At 54.8% G+C, this 17,956-nt stretch overlaps 1 protein-coding gene across 2 annotated transcripts in view; it reads right to left on the bottom strand.

Annotated features, from left to right (window-relative positions):
• Window positions 1-17,956, bottom strand: part of PLS3 (plastin 3) — an 81,623-nt gene that overhangs the window by 34,261 nt on the left and 29,406 nt on the right. For both annotated transcript variants that reach the window (XM_064159095.1, XM_064159094.1), the window contains exon 2: window positions 608-694. In XM_064159095.1, coding sequence (XP_064015165.1) covers window positions 608-674 — 67 coding nt within the window. In that variant the 5' untranslated portion in view covers window positions 675-694. The remainder of the gene's footprint in view (window positions 1-607; window positions 695-17,956) is intronic.

Here is a 17,956-nt window from a genome sequence, read left to right on the forward strand (position 1 = left end):
TCTTCCTAACATCCACTTTCAGTCTCCCCTCTGCCACTTCAAACCCATTCCTCCTCCACCTCTCATTACAAGACCCTGTAAATAGTCCCTCCCCAGCCCTCCTGTAGCCGCCTTCAGATACTGGAAGGCCACTCCAAGGGCTCCTCCAAGCCTTCTTTTCTCCAGCCTGCACAGCCCCAACCCTCTTAGCCTGTCCTCAGAGCAGAGCTCCTCACAGCATCTTGGTGGCCTCCTCTGGACTGGCTCAAACACTTCCATGTCCTGCTTGTGCTGGGGGCTCTAGAACAGCCTTCTCCTCTCCAGGCTGAGATATCTGTTGGGATACTTCTTCTGCCCTTGGCAATCAGCAAAGTCCACCCTAGGGCAACAGGGCAAGGCTGTTTGCCAGCACTCAGTGACAGCCAGACTGCCAGGGTCCCTTCCTTTGTGCTTCTTGTCTAGAAGTGACAAGCCAGAAGCAACAAGGCTGTCAAGGCACTCCTTGGCACAGAGGAGATGACAAAAGCAGCAGACTGCCCACATCCTGCTGGCACCACTGCTCACAGACACAAATCCACTCCAAATGTGCAGCAGAGAGGAGGGAGGTGCCCTCCTCAGTGGGACTTACCAACTTTGGCAAAGGCCTCCTTGAGTTCCTCCAGCTCATCTTTGGAGATTTGCGTGGTGTTGGCCATCTCATGAATCTAAGGAGTATCTGAAAGAGAGAGAAAGGGACACTGTGTGAAGCCAGGCTGCCTTCAAGTGTGTGCAGTTCTGAACAGCAACAGGACGGCAGCAGAGTCCTACCCCTGGGGAAGCAAAAATAAACTGCAGCAGGACAGGTCAGGAGGTGATCTGCTAGAAAGCAACCCTGTGGAGAAGGTGCCCACCAGTACTCTCAGCTCCAAGCTCTGCATGGACAACAACGTGCCCTGGTGGCCAAGGAAGTCAATGGGATCCAGGGGTGCATTAGGAAGAGTGTGACCAGCAGAGCAAGGGAGGTTCTCCTCCCTCTCCACCCAGCTCCAAGCTCTGCATGGACTGCAATGTGCCCATGGTGGCCAAGGAAGTCAATGGGATCCAGGGGTGCATTAAAAGTGTGACCAGCAGAGTGAAGGAGGTTCTCCTCCCCCTCCACTCTGCTCTAGTGAAGCCCTACCTGGAATATTGCATCCAATTTTGGGCTCACCAGTTCAAGAGAGACAGCTTGAGAGAGCCCAAGGGAGGGCTACAAGGATGCTGAAGGGACTGGAACACTGCCTGAGAAGGAAAGGCTGAGAGCCCTGGGGCTGGGTAGTGTGGAGAGAAGGCTGAGAGGGGTCTGAGCAATGTCTGTAGATAGTTGAGGGCTGGGGATCAGGAAGGAAGGGACAGGCTCTGCCCACTTGTGCCCTATCTTCGGCCTGGGACAGGACAAAAGGCAATGGATGGAAACTACAGAGGAGGATGTAATCTACACAGGAGGATGTAATCTACACCTCATGTTGAGGTGGAACTTCTTTAAGGGTCACAGAGCACTGGAGCAGGCTCCCTGCTCTCCAAGGCAGAGCAGAGGGGCAGGAGAACCTCCCTGACCTACTAACCACAGCTCTCCTAATCCCAGGGAGGTTGTGTCGTCTCCTCTGGATCCCTGTCTGGATGCATTCCTGTGCAACCTGCACTGGATTCTCTGGTCCTGCTCCAGCAGGGAGGTTGGACTGGAAGATCTCCAGAGGTCCTTTCCAACTCCTAACATCCTGTGAGGCTGTGAACAACCAGCACCAAGGTCACTTGAGTTCCTGAAGCCACGGTTATCTTTCCACTTGGAAAACAGATGTGTGAAACTCAGAGGAGATGGGAAATGCAGTCCTTAACGAGTCCCAAAGCCCATTAGCCTCGTTAATATTTAGCTCTGGCTGTTTGTTTTATGGCTAATGCTGTTCTGGCCACCTTCAGGCACCTGCTGCCCAGTGCTGTGTGCTGTAGGTCAGCAAAGCTCCCATCTCTAGAGATACTCCACAGCTCTGAACTAAGTGCAGGGTTCTACACTTAGGCCACAACAATCCCAAGCAGCACTACAGGCTGGGGACAGAGTGGCTGAAAACAGCCAGGCAGAGAGGGAGCTGGTAGAGAGGAGCTGCAGAGGTGTGCCCAGGCCAACCTCAGCCTCTCCTCACAGGGCTGTGCTCCAGGCCCCTCCCCAGCCTTGCTGCCCTTCTCTCAATACCTTCCAGCACCTCAACAGCTCTCTGCAATGGAGGAGCCCAGAACTGGACACAGCACTCCAGGGGTAGCCTGAGCTGTGCTGAGTACAGGGGCACAAGAACCTCCCTTGTCCTGCTGCCTACACTGCTCCTGAGCCAGCCCAGGATGCCATTAGCTCTGCTGCCCACCTGGGCACACTGCTGCCTGCTCTTCAGCTCCTCTCTCCCACCACCCCCACTGCCAGTCCCTGCCCCATTGCTGCAGTACAAGCCCCAGGATGGACTTGGCTGTCTGTCTGTTGGTGCCTTTTATTGACTGTGAAACACCTTCCCCTGTCTGCTGGCAGCTCTGCAGGTGCTGGCAGGTGGGGTCCAATGTGCTTTCCTTCATGTCTCTGTGGTGAAGCAACTTCTTGTTGACTTTCTGTGCTGCTGGCACCTGTCTGAGCTGCTTTCCCAGACTGCCACACCTGCCCATCACTCCCATCTCTGCCAGCTTCATTCTCCCCACTCCAGGTGAAGTGCTGCACAAAATGAGTGCTTACAGCTACAGGCACATTTGTGTTCTATTAGGTTGGACTGGATGAGCTTGGAGGTCTCTTCCAATCTGCTTCATTCTATGATTGTATGGAAACTGCAGCAAAATGACAGAGAACACCAAAAGAGAGGAAATTGCCAGGGTGAACCTTTTATGCTGCTTTGGCAATTTAAGACTGGTTGACCAAGGAACTGCTACCATGCAGGTCCCTGCAAGACACAGGGATTGCTGTGTACAGCACTGCCCATCTTGCTGGATGCCAAATCTGCTGCTCTGGGCCCTAACCCAGAGGCTTTCAGCAGCCTGCTCTGGTGGGAGGTGTCCCTGCCCAAAGCAGGGGGTTTGGAACTAGACAATCTTTAAAGTGCCTTCCAGCCAAACCTTTCTATGAATCTATGAACCCTGCTCCTGGAGCAGTCCCTTCCCTGCAGCACTCCACAGCTGCCCCAGTGGCAGCCAAACCTTTGCAGGAGATAAAAGAGTTGCTCAGCAAGAAAGTCAGCTCTGAGCAGGCTCAGTGCATGCCAGCAGAGGCAGATTTCACAACTGGCAGAAAGGCTTGGGGAACAGTCTCAGGAACAGAGAGTTTTGACTGTGCAGGCAGGTGGCACGGAGCTGCCAGGCAGGACAGGCTGAGCTACGAGACTGAACACTCAGCCAAACCTCCTACACAAGTTCTGTCTTCCTCCTAGTCCTCATTTGCACCAATTCATTCCCAACCCAGGAGGATTTCCCTCAAAAAGGGATCTCCAAAAGCATCATCAGCTAACCACTGTAATAGAATTTCATTTGCTGCTGACTGTCTCTGCCACCTTCAACACCCAAACAAGCAGCAAAGCACCAGCTTGAGCTTAGAGCTTGTAGAAGAGCTGCACTGTTGGACCTCACTGGGGAAATACCAAGGCCTGGGGGTGCCCTGCAGTTGTTTGTAGGGGTCTTCACTCGACAAATAAATCTCCTTTCCAGCCCCTCTGCTGTTCAGCTCAGTCAGGAAGTCTACAAAACAGGTTTACCACTCATCTTCCAAATCATTTCTCCCTGGGTTTGTTTCTCTGCTTGAGAAGAGAGAGGAGGAAAAAAGCAGACCCCTTACTCTGTTAAAGCTGTCTGGGAAGGGGAAAGTATCTCATAACAAACCAGGGTATCACAGAACCAGAGAACTGCTTGGGATGGAAAGGACCTCTAAGGTCATTGAGTCCAACCCTCAACCCAGCCCCACCATGGCCACTAAAACATGTTCCACACTGCCACAGCCACAGGCTTCTTGAACACCTCCAGGGGTGGGGACTCCACCACCTCCCTGGGCAGCCTCTGCCAATCCCTGACCTCTCTCAGACATTTCTCCTCACCTCCAACCTAACCCACTCCCCTGGCACAATTTCAGCTCATTTCCTCTCCTCCCATCACCTGATACTAGGGAGAAGAGGCAACACCTTCAGGGATGGGGACTCCATCACCTCCCTGGGCAGGCTGATCCTATAGGAAAAGGTTCATAGGTGTGCTGGTTTGAGACAAATTGGAATATTTCAGTGAGAGAAATTAGTTTATGGGCTGTGAAAAGCAAACAGTGGTGATGTCTGCTGCACTCATAGGCTTGCTGAGATCTACAAAACCAAGAACACAAACAGAGATAGGACACAGTGTCTCTGTCTGTCTGGTGCGTGTCTCTGTCTCCTTGGGGCTGCTTCAGTGTCACTAATCCCTCTGCTTTCTAACCTCCGTGGCTGATCACAGGCTCACAGGATATTAGGAGTTGGAAGGGACCCAGGGAGATCATCCAGTCCAACCTCCCTGCCAGAGCAGGACAATCCTATCTAACACAGATCACACAGGAACACATCCAGACAGGCCTGGAAAGGCTCCAGGGAAGGAGATTCCACAACTTCTCTGGGCAGCCTGTGCCCAGGCAAAGAAGTTCCCCCTTGTGTTGAGCTGGAACCTCCTCTGCTGCAGCTTCCATCCATTGCTCCTTGTCCTATCCCAGGGAGCAGAGCCTGTCCCCCCCTCCTGGCAGCCCTCAGATGCTTATAAACATTGATCAAATCCCCTCTCAGTCTTTCTTTCTCCAGACTAAAAAGCCCCAGGTCCTCTCAGGTCCCTCAGCCTCCTCACAGCTCTGCTTGTACCCTTGTGCTAAGCTGTCAATATAAAGCTTCATTCCTTAACTTCCAGCTAGGCTGAGCCTAGTCTGGGTGATTTCATGAGTGCGGGGGGGCAAGTAACACCCAAACCATCACACCCAACCAACCATTCTGCTTCTAGCCCCCCTTGCCAATCCTCCAAACTCACCTTGCATGTAAGGCAAAGTCTGGGCTAAGATAGAGGGGTGGGAAGGAGGTGGGAAGGTAGTTGGGAGCCCCTCCTGGGGACTCTGGTTTCTGGCAGGGCTGCTGTGTTGCTTTATTACCTTTAACTGGTATATTGCTGCCTGTAGCTGTAGATATTGTAACTCTCTGCTTGCACCTTGTGCTAAGCTGTGCATAGAAAGCTTCATTCCTTAACTTCCAGCTGGGCTGAGCCTAGCCTGGGTGATTTCATAAGAGTAAGGGGGCAGGGAACTCCCAAGCAGTCACATTGGGCCACAAAGTCTCAAGTTGGCAGGAGCTGCTAAGCTCTCAATGCTGTTTGACAAGAGTTTTTGGGGGTTGCTTTTTGCACTCTGAGAGGTATGAGCCCAGCACTGGCACACTGCAATTGCTGGGGGGGAGCTTTGCAGGGTTCAGCTGGTTTGGGTTTGGGTTTTTTTCCTAGGGGGGGGCTGGTTTGTTTGTTTTTAATAGCTGAGTGGAGGGCATTCAGAATGGTGTTTTTCATTCAGTTGCCTTTTTCAAACAAGAGGCTTTGTCTTCAGGGGCATAGAAGAGGCCTTTTGTCAGGCTGGCACAGGGATCAGACATCAGCTGCCTCGCTCCGGGCCCTGCGGGAGCGCAGCACCACTCTGCTGCCGCCTCGCCACGGCACCTCTGCTCCTACTGCTTCTGCCAGGGCACCCCATGGCAGCCAGGGACAAACTCACAGCTAGAGAGCCACTCCAGATGAAGGGAGAGAGCAGCACACAAGCCCTATGAGTTGAGGCTGAGGGAGCTGGGGGTGTGCAGCCTGCAGCAGAGGAGGCTCAGGGCAGAGCTCATTGCTGTCTGCAGCTCCCTGCAGGGAGGCTGTAGCCAGGTGGGGTTGGGCTCTGCTGCCAGGCAAGCAGCAAGAGAAGAAGGGGACACAGCCTCAAGCTGTGCCAGGGCAGGTCTAGGCTGGATGTTGTTAGGAAGTTCCTGGCAGAGAGAGTGATTGGCATTGGAATGGGCTGCCCAGGGAGGTGGTGGAGTCTCTGTGGCTGGAGGTGTTGAAGCCAAGCCTGGCTGGGGCACTTAGTGCCATGGTCTGGTTGACTGGATAGGGCTGGGTGCTAGGTTGAGTGGTTTAACAGCTGTAAGCCACCTGGAGACAGATCACTGCAGTGGGGACTGCCACAGGAGGGATGCCACCGCTGCAGCACTCAGGGATAGAAGACAACCAGGTCACTGGGGTGGATTAACTGCTGAGGTAGCAACATAAAAGCACTCGAGCCCAGAGGGGAAAAAAAAGTCCACAGGGCTCTTTCCCAAGGATGCACAGGGATGGCTGGAAAATGGGGGGTGAAGGGGGGCAGCAAAGGAAAGGAGCACTCAGGCATTGGCACATCTCCTTGAAAGCTGGAGGATTAATTCAACCCTGAGAGCACACAGCAACCAAATATTTCCTGACAGCCACTCGAACACTTCCAACAGAAACAGAGCTGGAATTTGCTGCTGATTCAAATGGAAGAATTTGCTTTCCTAGCAGCTCGGTGTCACTGTGTGAAGAGCCAGGCAGCCCTGCCCCTTCCAGAGCCCAGAGCTGAGCAGAGCCAGGCAGCCCTGCCCCTTCCAGAGCCCAGAGCTGAGCAGAGCCAGGCAGCCCTGCCCCTTCCAGAGCCCAGAGCTGACCAGAGCCAGGCAGCCCTGCCCCTTCCAGAGCCCAGAGCTGACCAGAGCCAGGCAGCCCTGCCCCTTCCAGAGCCCAGAGCTGACCAGAGCCAGGCAGCCCTGCCCCTTCCAGAGCCCAGAGCTGACCAGAGCCAGGCAGCCCTGCCCCTTCCAGAGCCCAGAGCTGACCAGAACCAGGCAGCCCTGCCCCTTCCAGAGCCCAGCGCTGAACAGAGCCAGGCAGCCCTGCCCCTTCCAGAGCCCAGAGCTGAGCAGAGCCAGGCAGCCCTGCCCCTTCCAGAGCCCAGAGCTGACCAGAACCAGGCAGCCCTGCCCCTTCCAGAGCCCAGAGCTAACAGCACGCATTTGTTCACTCAAACAGGCCAAAGCACAGACCCGCTGAAGTGTCGACAATAAGGAATTCAAACCTCCTTTTCCCCATGATTTCAGCAGCAACCACAAGAGAAGTGCCCAGGGGCTAGCCTGCGGCAGCGGCTCGCCCCCCTCCCCATCCCCCTTGCCAGGGGAACTGTTGTTCTGCTGCCTGCCCACGAAGAGGGCTGCAGACACAGGAAGGCAGCTGAGGCTCACTCAGCAGTCGCTAATTAAAGCTGCTCGCAAAGCCGCAGAGCCCTGCCCGCTCAGCCAGCGCCCCTCAGCCCTGCCCCGCAGCGAGGGCAGGCACTGCCGGGCACCTCCTGCCCGCTCAGCCAGCGCCCCTCAGCCCTGTCTCGCAGCGAGGACAGGCACTGCCGGGCACCTCCTGCCCGCTCAGCCAGCGCCCCTCAGCCCTGCCCCGCAGCGAGGACAGGCACTGCCGGGCACCTGCTGCCCGCTCAGCCAGCGCCCCTCAGCCCTGTCTCGCAGCGAGGACAGGCACTGCCGGGCACCTCCTGCCCGCGGAGCCCACGGCCGCAGCCGGCGCTTGGGGCACTGCCGCAGCAGCCTGCCCGCTTTGGAGGGAATCCTGCTCAGAATCCAGGTGACTCTGCGAGCTCCCAGCATAAAGAGGACAAGGAACTGCTGGAGAGGGTCCAGAGGAGGCCACAAAGATGATCAGAGGGCTGCAGAACCTCCTCTATGGGGACAGGCTGAAAGTTGGGGCTGCTCAGCCTGGAGAAGGCTCCAGAGAGCGCTCAGAGCAGCTTTCCAGTATCTGAAGTGGCTCCAGGAGAGCTGGGGAGGGACTTGAGACAAGGGCTGGGAGTGCCAGGATGAGGGACAAGGGCTTTGAGCTGGGAGAGGGGAGAGTGAGAGTGGAGATGAGGAGAGGCTGAGGGAGCTGGCGTTACTTTGCCTGCAGAAGAGGAGGCTCAGGAGGGACCTCATTGCTGTCTACAACTACTTGAAAGGAGGCTGTGGCCAGGGGGGGTTGGGCTCTGCTGCCAGGCAGACAGGCAGCAGTAGAACAAAGGGACACAGTCTCAGGTTGTGCCAGGGCAGGTCTAGGCTGGATGTTGTTAGGAAGTTGTTGTCAGAGAGAGTGATTGGCATTGGAATGGGCTGCCCAGGGAGGTGGTGGAGTCTCTGTGCCTGGAGGTGTTGAAGTCAAGCCTGGCTGGGGCACTTAGTGCCATGGTCTGGTAGCTGGGTGCTAGGTTGGGCTGGCTGAGCTTGGAGCTCTCTGCCAACCTGCTTAAGTCTATGATTCTAAGAAATTCTTTACAGTGAGGGTGGGGAGAGACTGGCACAGGTTGCGCAAGGAGGTTGTGGATGCCTCATCCCTGGAGGTGTTGAAGGCCAGGTTGGATGCCTTGAGCAAGCTGTGCTGGTGGGAGGTGTTCCTGCCCATGGCAGGAGGTGGAATTGGTTAACCTTTAAGGTCCCTTCCAACTCAAACCATTCTGTGATTAGGCTGATGTAAGATTCAGCCCTCAAGCTTCCTGTGGCTCACCTCATCCTCCTCTTCCTCCTTGTTCTGCAGGTAGGGCTGGGTATCAGAGAATCATAGAATGATTTAGGTTGGAAAGGACCTCAAAGCTCAGCCAGTTCCAACCTCCTGCCACAGGCAGGGACACCTCCCACTAGAACAGGTTGCTCAAGGTCTCATCCAACCTGGCCTTGAACACCTGCAGGGAGGTTGTGGGCAACCTGTGCCAGTGTCTCACCACCCTCAACCTGTGCCAGTCTCACCATCCTCACTGCAAACAACCTCTTCCTAACATCCACTTTCAATCTCCGCTCTGCCACTTCAAACCCATTCCTCCTCATTTTGTCATTACAAGACCTTGTCAGTAGTCCCTCCCCAGCCTTCCTGTAGCCTCCTTCAGATCCTGGAAGGCCACTCCAAGGTCTCCTCAAAGCCTTCTCTTCTCCAGGCTGCAGAGTCCAAACTCTCTCAGCCTGTCCTCATAGCAGAGCTGCTGCAGCCCTCTGAGCATCTTGGTGGCCTCCTCTGGACTGGCTCCAACACTTCCATGTCCTGCTTGTGTTGGGCCATCCACACTCCTTTGCTTCCCTTGCCCAGTTCACCCCTCCCAGCTCCTTTCACCACCTCTGGCAGCTTTGGTCACCACAAAACGCTCTGCTGCAGGGGCTGCTCCCTGACTGTCACACAGGCCCCTGCCATGAGGCCAATGTCTAGCCAGACATGACTGTAGAAGCTCCAAAGCTGCTGGGCCAACCCAGGGCAGCCACTCTGACCAGAGCAAAGCAGTGAGGGGAGCTAAATGCTGAGCGCTAGAGCCTGAGGATGTTGTGCATCCCTCCCAGGTGACTTGGCTGCTGCAGAGGCTCTCCTGACACAGCAGGAACTCTCCCCCTTGGGCACTGGGCAGCAGGGGAGGGCATACATATGCCCCCCCCACACACCACATCATCAGCTGCACCCAGCAGTGATGCTGGCTCCTTTTCTGATCCAGTCCAAAGCCTCTGGGCTTTTCTAGACCTCTCCAAACTTGACAACGACAAGAACTGAAGGCTCATGGTGTAAAGGCTGGATTTGCTGAGTCCTCCAAGAGATCCACCACTGCTTTGAGGGCAGACAGGGAAGTTCAGCCTGCAAATGAAAAGCTACCACACAATCCATCCTCTGCTGCTCACAATCAAGCTTGTGTGTTTCAAACAAAGGGGTTTTCTCTTTGACTCCAAGACAGTACCCACTAGCTACATGTGGTGGTTAGCAGCAGAACACCAGGCTGCTGCGAGCACATCAACTATTGAGCAATCACCTTGCAGGCACGACAGAGGCACAGGCTGAAACCAGACCTTGGCCACGCTTCCCTCTCTCCATCAGGCAGTGCTGGTTGCCGTCCTGATAACAGCAGTGATTAGCCCCCAGAGACTGCACTGCTGTGGTGTTCAACACCTTCCTAACAGCATGAGCACGACTCTGCTGCAAACCACTGCCCCCACTAACCACTTCTCTGCTGCTCTTGGCGTCAGTGAGGTGCTCAGGCATGCAAAGCAGAGGTCTTCCTCACAGCTCAGCTGGCTGCTCCCTCTGCCTCAGGAGCAAGGAGGTGCAAGAAGCTTTGAGCAGCTCTTCCTTTGCAGTGCCAGGCTTGGCCAAGTAGCTGCATCCCTCATCTTCCCTCCACGGAATCACAGAACTAACCTGCTTGCAGATCGAGTCCAACCTATCACCTAACACCTAATTAACCAAACCCTGGCACCAACTGCCTCATGCAGCCTCCTCTTCAACACCTCCAGGGATGGGCACTCCACCACCTCCCTGGGCAGCCCATTTCAATGCCAATCACTCTCTCTGACAACAACTTCCTCCTAACACCCAGTCTGAACCTGCCCTGGCACAGCTCACTGCCTCCTAACCCCACACAGAGATTATCTCCAGCTGCTGCTTTCCAAGCATTTCTGATCCAGCAGGAGTCCCATTAGGAGGTTTTGTTTTATACTATTTCAAACACTGTGGTGTGTGCAGTTCTGGAACCTCCAGCACAAGAAGGACATTGAACTGTTGGAGCCAGTCCAGAGGAGGCCACCAAGATACTCAGAGGGCTGCAGCAGGTCTGCTATGAGGACAGGTTGAGAGAGTTTGGGCTCTGCAGCCTGGAGAAAAGAAGGCTTGGAGGAGACCTTGGAGTGGCCTTCCAGTATCTGAAGGGGGCTACAAGAAGGTTGGGGAGGGACTATTGACAAGGTCTGGTAATGAGAGGATGAGGAGGAATGGGTTTGAAGTGACAGAGGGAGATTGAAAGTGGATGTTAGGAAGAAGTTGTTTGCAGTGTGTGTGGTGAGACACTGGCACAGGCTGAGGGTGGTGAGACACTGGCACAGGTTGCCCAGGGAGGTTGTGGAGCACAGAAGCACCCAGTGTGATCTTTGATCACATTCTGTGCTTCTGTGCTCCACAATCTCCCTGGAGGTGTTCAAGGCCAGGTTGGATGAGGCTTTGAGTGACCTGTTAGAGTGGGAGGTGTCCCTGCCTATGGCAGGAGGTTGGAGCTGGCTGAGCTTTGAGGTCCCTTCCAACCTAAACCATTCCATGAAATATGAACTAACACTTCCTTAGGAAGCTGCAACTGGCAGGCAGGGAGAGACAGGCTCCCTGCTACCCTTCTCTTCACCTGGGAGCAGGCTGGGAGGCTTTGCCCCTCCTGTTACACAACTCACCAGTGTTCCAAAGGAAAAGAAGCTGTTAAACACATCAGGAGCAGAGACAAATGCTGGAGTCAGTCACCACCCTTGGCTTAGCCTGTGATTACCCTGGAAGCAGTGTCACAGACTGACAGAAACACCCAGGTTGGCTAAGCCCCTCAGGATCACCAAGTCCAAGCTGTAACCCTACTCTACAAGGTTCACCTTACACCATAGCCCCAAGCACCACATCCAAACGATCCTTCAACACACCCAGGGTGGGTGACTCCAGTACCTCCCTGGGCAGCTCTTTGCAGTCCCTGACCCCTCTCAGTGAAAAACTTTTCCCCCATATCCAATCTAAACCTCCCCAGCCTCAGCTTGAGGCCATTCCCCCTTGTTCTGTCTCCACTTACTTGCGAGAAGAGCCCAGCAGCAGCCTCTCCACAATGTCCCTTCAGGTAGTTGTAGACAGTAATGAGGTCTGCCCTCAGCCTCCTCTTCCTCAAACTCAACAGCCCCAGCTCCCTCAGTCTCTACAGAGTGTCCACCTCCAGACAGAAGTGCTTTGATTGGCAAAGCCCTTTAAGCTGCTCCAGTCCAGTCATCAGTTTCACACTGACAAGTCCTTGACCAACCCAAAGCCCTCAGCACCACATCTCATCACTATGAATCACTGTGGTTGGAAAGGACCACCAGCATCAGCCAGTCCAACCTTCATCCCAGCAGCCTTCATCACCAGACCACAGCCTCAAGCACCACAACCTTTGAAACACCTCCAGGGATGGTGACTCCAGCACCTCCCTGGGCAGCCTGTGCCAGTGCCTGAGCACCTGCTCAGGAAAGAACTTCCTCCCAACAGCCAACCCAAACCTCCCCTGATGCAACTTGAGGCCATTTACTCTTGTCCTAGCATTGAGGAGATAAGACCAGCTCCAGCCTCACTGCAACCTCCTTTTAGGTAGCTGTAGAGGGCAATAAGGTCTTCTCTCAGCCTCCTCTTCTCCAGACTGAACACCCCCAGCTCCCTCAGCCACTCCTCACAGGTCATGTTCTCCATGGTCTGGTTGGTTGGGCAGGGCTGGGTGCTAGGTTGGGCTGGCTGAGCTTGGAACTCTTTCTGCCAACAGCTTCCTCCTAACATCCAGCCTAGACCTCCCCTGGCACAGCTTGAGGCTGTGTCCCCTTCTTCTGGTGCTGCTTGCCTGGCAGCAGAGCCCAAGCCCACCTGGCTACAGCCTCCCTTCAGGCAGCTGCAGACAGCAATGAGGTCTGCCCTGAGCCTCCTCTGCTGCAGGCTGCACACCCCCAGCTCCCTCAGCCTCTCCTCACAGGGCTGTGCTCCAGGCCCCTCCCCAGCCTTGCTGCCCTTCTCTGGACACCTTCCAACACCTCAGCATCTCTCTTGAATTGAAGGACTCACAACTGAACACAGCACTCCAGGTGTGGCCTGAGCAGTGCTGAGCACAGGGGCAGAAGAACCTCCCTTGTCCTGCCATACTGCCTTGTCCTGTAGTGCTGCTTAGGGTTGTTTTGGCCAAAGTGTGGAACCCTGCACTTGGTCTTGTTCCATCTCATCCCATTGCCCTCTGCACACCCATCCAGCCTGGCCAGGTCCCTCTGCAGAGTACTCAGAACCTGTAGGGCCCATTAGAAAGTAGATAAATTACTGCTCCAGGCACTAACGATCAGGCACTAATGCAACGTTCAGGAGAAGTATCTGGCAAAGAGGCTTTTAAGCTTCCTGAAGGTCACATTTTGGCTCCCCACCAGGTTTAGCAGAGGGACCACCCCAGGGTCAGAGCACATCTGAGACCATAAGCCACTAGACTGGTTCAACTCACTCCTGAATGTCAGCAGTGCTGCCCATTAACCACTCAGCATCTCACCCACCAGGTGATCCTTCCAGGAACAACCAGGAAAGGAAAAAGCTGAACACTCATCCTCCCTGGGCTGCAAAAGCAAGCAGTGCTCAGAGATAATTCAAACCAAAGTGAAAGGAGGTTAAAGAGAGAGAGGAGGCAGGGGTCAGATGTCAGCTAATGGACTGAGAGACTCAGAAGGCTCCACTTATTCTCCTGGCTCTGGCTCAGGGAAAAAAAAGTCATGCCAGCCTCTCAGAGCAGTATTATGCTGCTAAGAATTCTTATTCTGGTGTAGCTTCCCAAATAAGAAGCAGAATGAAAGACTTGCTCCTGCTTACTCGAGAGCTTAACCATAACTGACTTCAAGAAAGGACTCACCTCTTGCCACCCATCACAAACAAAGGGCTCCCAGAGCAATAGTGGGAAAACCAACAGGTTCCCTGCCTGCCTGAGTGAAGAGGGATGTAGATCCCAGGGCTGTGTGAATATCCTTCCCCCGAAGCCAATCAGACCTGCCTGCTGAGACCTGCACATGCTTTAAGCATCTCCCAGTGTACAGCCTAACAGGTTCCCCCAGGCAGACCTCGGGCATGGCCCCAGCCATGAGTGGCTGGATGAGGGGGAGCAGTGCATGGTTCCTGGGCACACTGCTGCCTCCTCTGCAGCTCCTCTCTCCCAGCACCCCCAGCTCCCTCTCTGCCTGGCTGCTCTCAGCCACTCTGGCTCCAGCCTGTAGTGCTGCTTGGGGTTGTTGTGGCCAAAGTGTAGAACCCTGCACTTGGCCTTGTTAAACCTCATCCCACTGGCCTCTGCCCCAACCTCTATGATCATCCACACCAACTATGCCCACTAAACACCCAACCCAGCACCATTATGGCCACATCCTGAAGTGCCATGTCTACGTGCCTGTTGAACACCTCCAGGCATGGTGACTCCACCACCTCCCTGGGTAGGCTGTTCCAGTGTTTAACCACACCTGCAGGAAAGACATTTTTTTCCTAATACCTAAACTGTATCTCCCCTGGTTCACCCTGAGGCCATCTACACTCATCCTATAGATAGCTGCTTTGAGAACAGACTGATCCCCACCTCACTGCAACCTCCTCGCAGGGCACTGTAGAGAGCAATGAGGTCTCCCCTCAGCCTCCTCTACTCCACACTAAACACTCCTGGTTCTCACATCTGCCCCTCCCCAGCCCTGCTCTCCAGACCCTTCCCCAGCTTTGTTGCCCTTCCCTGGACCCCCTCCAGCTTCTCAGTGTCCTTCTTGCAGTGAGGAGCCCAAAACCGATCCATGTAGCACTCAAGCTGTGGCCTCACCAGGGCTGAGTACAATCTCTTCCCTGGTCCTGCTGGCCACACCATTGCTGATCCAGGTCAGGCTGTTGGTGCTCTTCTTGCCCGCCTGGGCACACCCTAGCTCAAGTTTAACTGCCTGTCAAACAGCATCTTCATCACGAGGGTGATGAGACACTGGCACAGGTTGCCCAGGGAGGTGGTGGAAGCTTCATCCCTGGATGTTTTTAAGGCTAGGCTGGATGTGGCTCTGAGCAACCTGATCTAGTGTGAGGTGTCCCTGCCCATGCCAGGGCAGCTGGAGTTTCTCTAGACCTGGTCCAGTCCCTCAGTGTCCTTCTGGGAGTGAGGTACCCAAAACTGAACCCAGGACTCAAGCCGTGGCCTCACCACAGAGGACAATCCCTGCCCTGCTGCTACTGCCCACACCATTGCTGATCCAGGCCAGGCTTCTGGTGCCCTTCTTGCTCATCTGGGCACACCCTGGCTCATATTCAGCTGGATCTCAACCAACACCCCCAGGTCTTTCTCTGCTGGGCAGCTTCCAGCCAGTCTGCCCCAAGCCTGCAGCGCCCATGGGGCTGTTGTGACCCAAGTACAGGACCTGGCCTCGTTGAACCTGCTGCAACTGAGGACGAAGAGGATGGCAGATAAGAGGCTGATATGCCACAACATGGTAAAGCAGGAAGCATTACTCAGGCTGCTGAACTTCCCTCCAGCCCAGGCAGGGGCATCAGCCCCCTGCCTAACTCCAGTGCCAGCACACTCACTGCTAGTTTGATGCCAGCAAACAAGCTGCTGCAAGCCAGGCACGCAGCGTGACGGTGCCGAGCCCTGGGGAGCTGGACAAGAGGGAGTTTCACCAATCAGCTTTGGGAGGGTTAGGATTTGTGCAACCTCTGAGAAGCTGCAGCATTTTGGTGGTGCAATTTTGCAGGGCCTTTAAGCAGTCTGAAGGTAAACAGAGGTGTCCTGAACTGGCACTGCCAGGGCTGGAATCCCAAGAGCGGCAGGCTGCTGCCCAGAGAAGCTGGGCAATGAAGGCTTCCTTTAAGTAAGAAACAAGCCACCAGGAACTACAAACCATACTCTGAGCCTGGCCATTGTGTTTCAAAAGTCCTTTAAAACCCAGGAGTTCCAGTAACTTCTTTCAATAGGTTAGCCAGGGAGGTCGTGGATGTCCTCTCTCCTCTTAAGGTGTTCAAAGCCAGGCTGGATGAGGTGTCCCAGCAGATGGAACTAGATGATCTTTAAGAACTATAGAATCAGTCAGGGTTGGAAGGGACCACAAGGAGCAGCCAGGTCCAACCCCCTGCCATACCCAGGGACACCCTACCCTAGAGCAGGTTGCACACAGCCTCATCCAGCCTGGCCTTAAACACCTCCAGCCATGGGGCCTCAACCATCTCCCTGGGCAACCCATTCCAGCCTCTCACCACTCTCCTGCTCAACAACTTCCTCCTCACCTCCAGCCTCACTCTCCCCACCTCCAGCTTTGTTCCATTCCCCCCAGTCCTGCCACTCCCTGGCAGCCTCAAAAGTCCCTCCCCAGCTTTTTTGTAGCCCACTTCAGATGCTGGAAGGCCACAAGAAGGTCACCTGGGAGACTCCTCTGCTCCAACCACTCCACCACCTCCCTGGGCAGCCCATTCCAATGCCAATCACTCTCTCTGACAACAACTTCCTCCTAACATCCAGCCTAGACCTCTCCTGGCACAACCTGAGAATTGCAGGTGTGGTCTAGAGAAGATGGGGCAGATGCTACCTATCTCTAGCAAACCAGGAGCATTAATCAGAGATCACTGTGAAAGAGCTAGGAGAGCAGAGGAGCTGCTGTCTTGGCCCCCCAAAAGCCTCCCAGCTGGTGAAACCAGCTCTGCTCTGCCAGCAGTGCATTCCCTGCACTTCCCTTTAGTTCACCCAACCCAAGGAGGAACCAAAAGCCACCAGTCCAGGGCCAGGCAAGCTCTACTCTGTGACTCTTGGATTTTGGACATGCAAACTCTAATTTGCAGGTTTCAGGTCCAAGCAGGACCTCCAAGATGCATCCACCACTTCTGGAGCCAAGAATTAACTTCCCATTGAGTCTCCTCAAGCTGCTTTGCCTCCTCCTCCTGCTCCTCCTCTTGCTCCCTTGGATTAGCAGTTCAGCCACTGCCCATTATTACCCTTAGGACAGATGTAGTGGTTGAAGGGATGTGTGCACTGTAAACAGCAGGCAACCTCCCTGCTACTCTGCATTTCAGGAGGGTGTGAAAAGTCCTCCAGCTGTGGAAATGGTTCTTCACAGCCAGATGTTTTGCAAAATGAACACAGGGTACAACACAGCTGAGCAAAACCTCAGGGCAGTGGATTCAGAGCAAGCAAAACCAGGCTATGCAGGCAGCTACCCTAGATGTGTATTACAGCTTGGCAGACAAATGCAAGTGTTTCAGCACAGGAAAAAAAGCAGCGTTTCAGTCCAATACTTAGAAGGTCTCAGCACATAGAAGTGTTTTAGACAGGAGCAAGTGCTAAAGCATAGGGAGGTGGTCTACCTGAGCTTCCAGCACCCTTACCAAACACACAGCAAGCAGGGGAAGCTCCTGCTTGGAAAGGAACTCCCTGCAGGCTGTGATGCCACCAGGCCATTCCCACCAGAGCAGCAAAGCAGCACTCAGAGCTCAGCCCCTTCAGGTGAAAAGACCCCAAAAGGGCAGGTAGCCACCAGCAGCCTACAGCCAGCTCCCAGAAGGACTCAGAGCTCCTCAAGCTTTCTACAAGGCACAGCTTTAAATATTTAACACTTCTTAACATGCAAGTTGAAGCAGCTCTGCTTTTCAAAAGCCTGCTGCAGCCAGAGATGGGCCAAGATGTGCCCCAGACGGAGGTTTCTGGGCAGACACACCCTCAGTCCTCACTTGAACAGCCCAGTGCTCGCTGAGTCCTCACTTCACAGCCCAGTGCTCGCTGCTGCCAAGTCAGGGGCAGCTTTTGCTGCTGCTGCTGCTGCTGCTCGGATCGAGGCACATTTAAACCCCTCCAACACCCAAAACTAATCCTTGCCTTCTGCCCACAGCTGCTTCCCCTTCCCCACAGCAGCATTAGGCATCCCCAGACAGCCCTGTGAGAAAATGGAAGCAGAGAAGCGGCCGCAGGACAGTGCCTGCGGTGCGCTGGCGGCCGCGCAGCCAGCCAGAGCCCCGAGCGGCGGCCGGCGGCGTCCTCCTCCTCTTCCTCCTCCTCACCCCCTTACCTCTGCCTCCTCTCCCGGGGAAGCCGAGCCGAGCGCTGAAGCTTCTCGCACGCCCACGGCGGGGATCCGGACAGCCAACATTCCTCCCACCATCCCCGCCCAGCAAAGGGGAGGTTGCTTTCCCGAGAGCCACAGAAGGGATGCGGTCACGGCCATGGAGCAAGAGATGCGTTGGCAACGCGCAGGGACAGGCAGCTGGGATGAGGGATCCCCTCCTCTTCCTCCTCCCCCCCCCCCCCCCCCCCAGCAACAACAACTCTCTGATTTTTGTTTCTTTTAGTGGGAACAGGAAGCAGAAAGTTCTGAGCTAAGCAAACTCTTCTATCATTAAAAAGAAACTCATTTGCCTTGAATGGTTTATATCAAATACATTTTGGGTTGCT

This window comes from Pogoniulus pusillus, chromosome 19, assembly GCF_015220805.1.
Source record: "Pogoniulus pusillus isolate bPogPus1 chromosome 19, bPogPus1.pri, whole genome shotgun sequence".
Lineage (NCBI taxonomy): Eukaryota > Metazoa > Chordata > Aves > Piciformes > Lybiidae > Pogoniulus > Pogoniulus pusillus.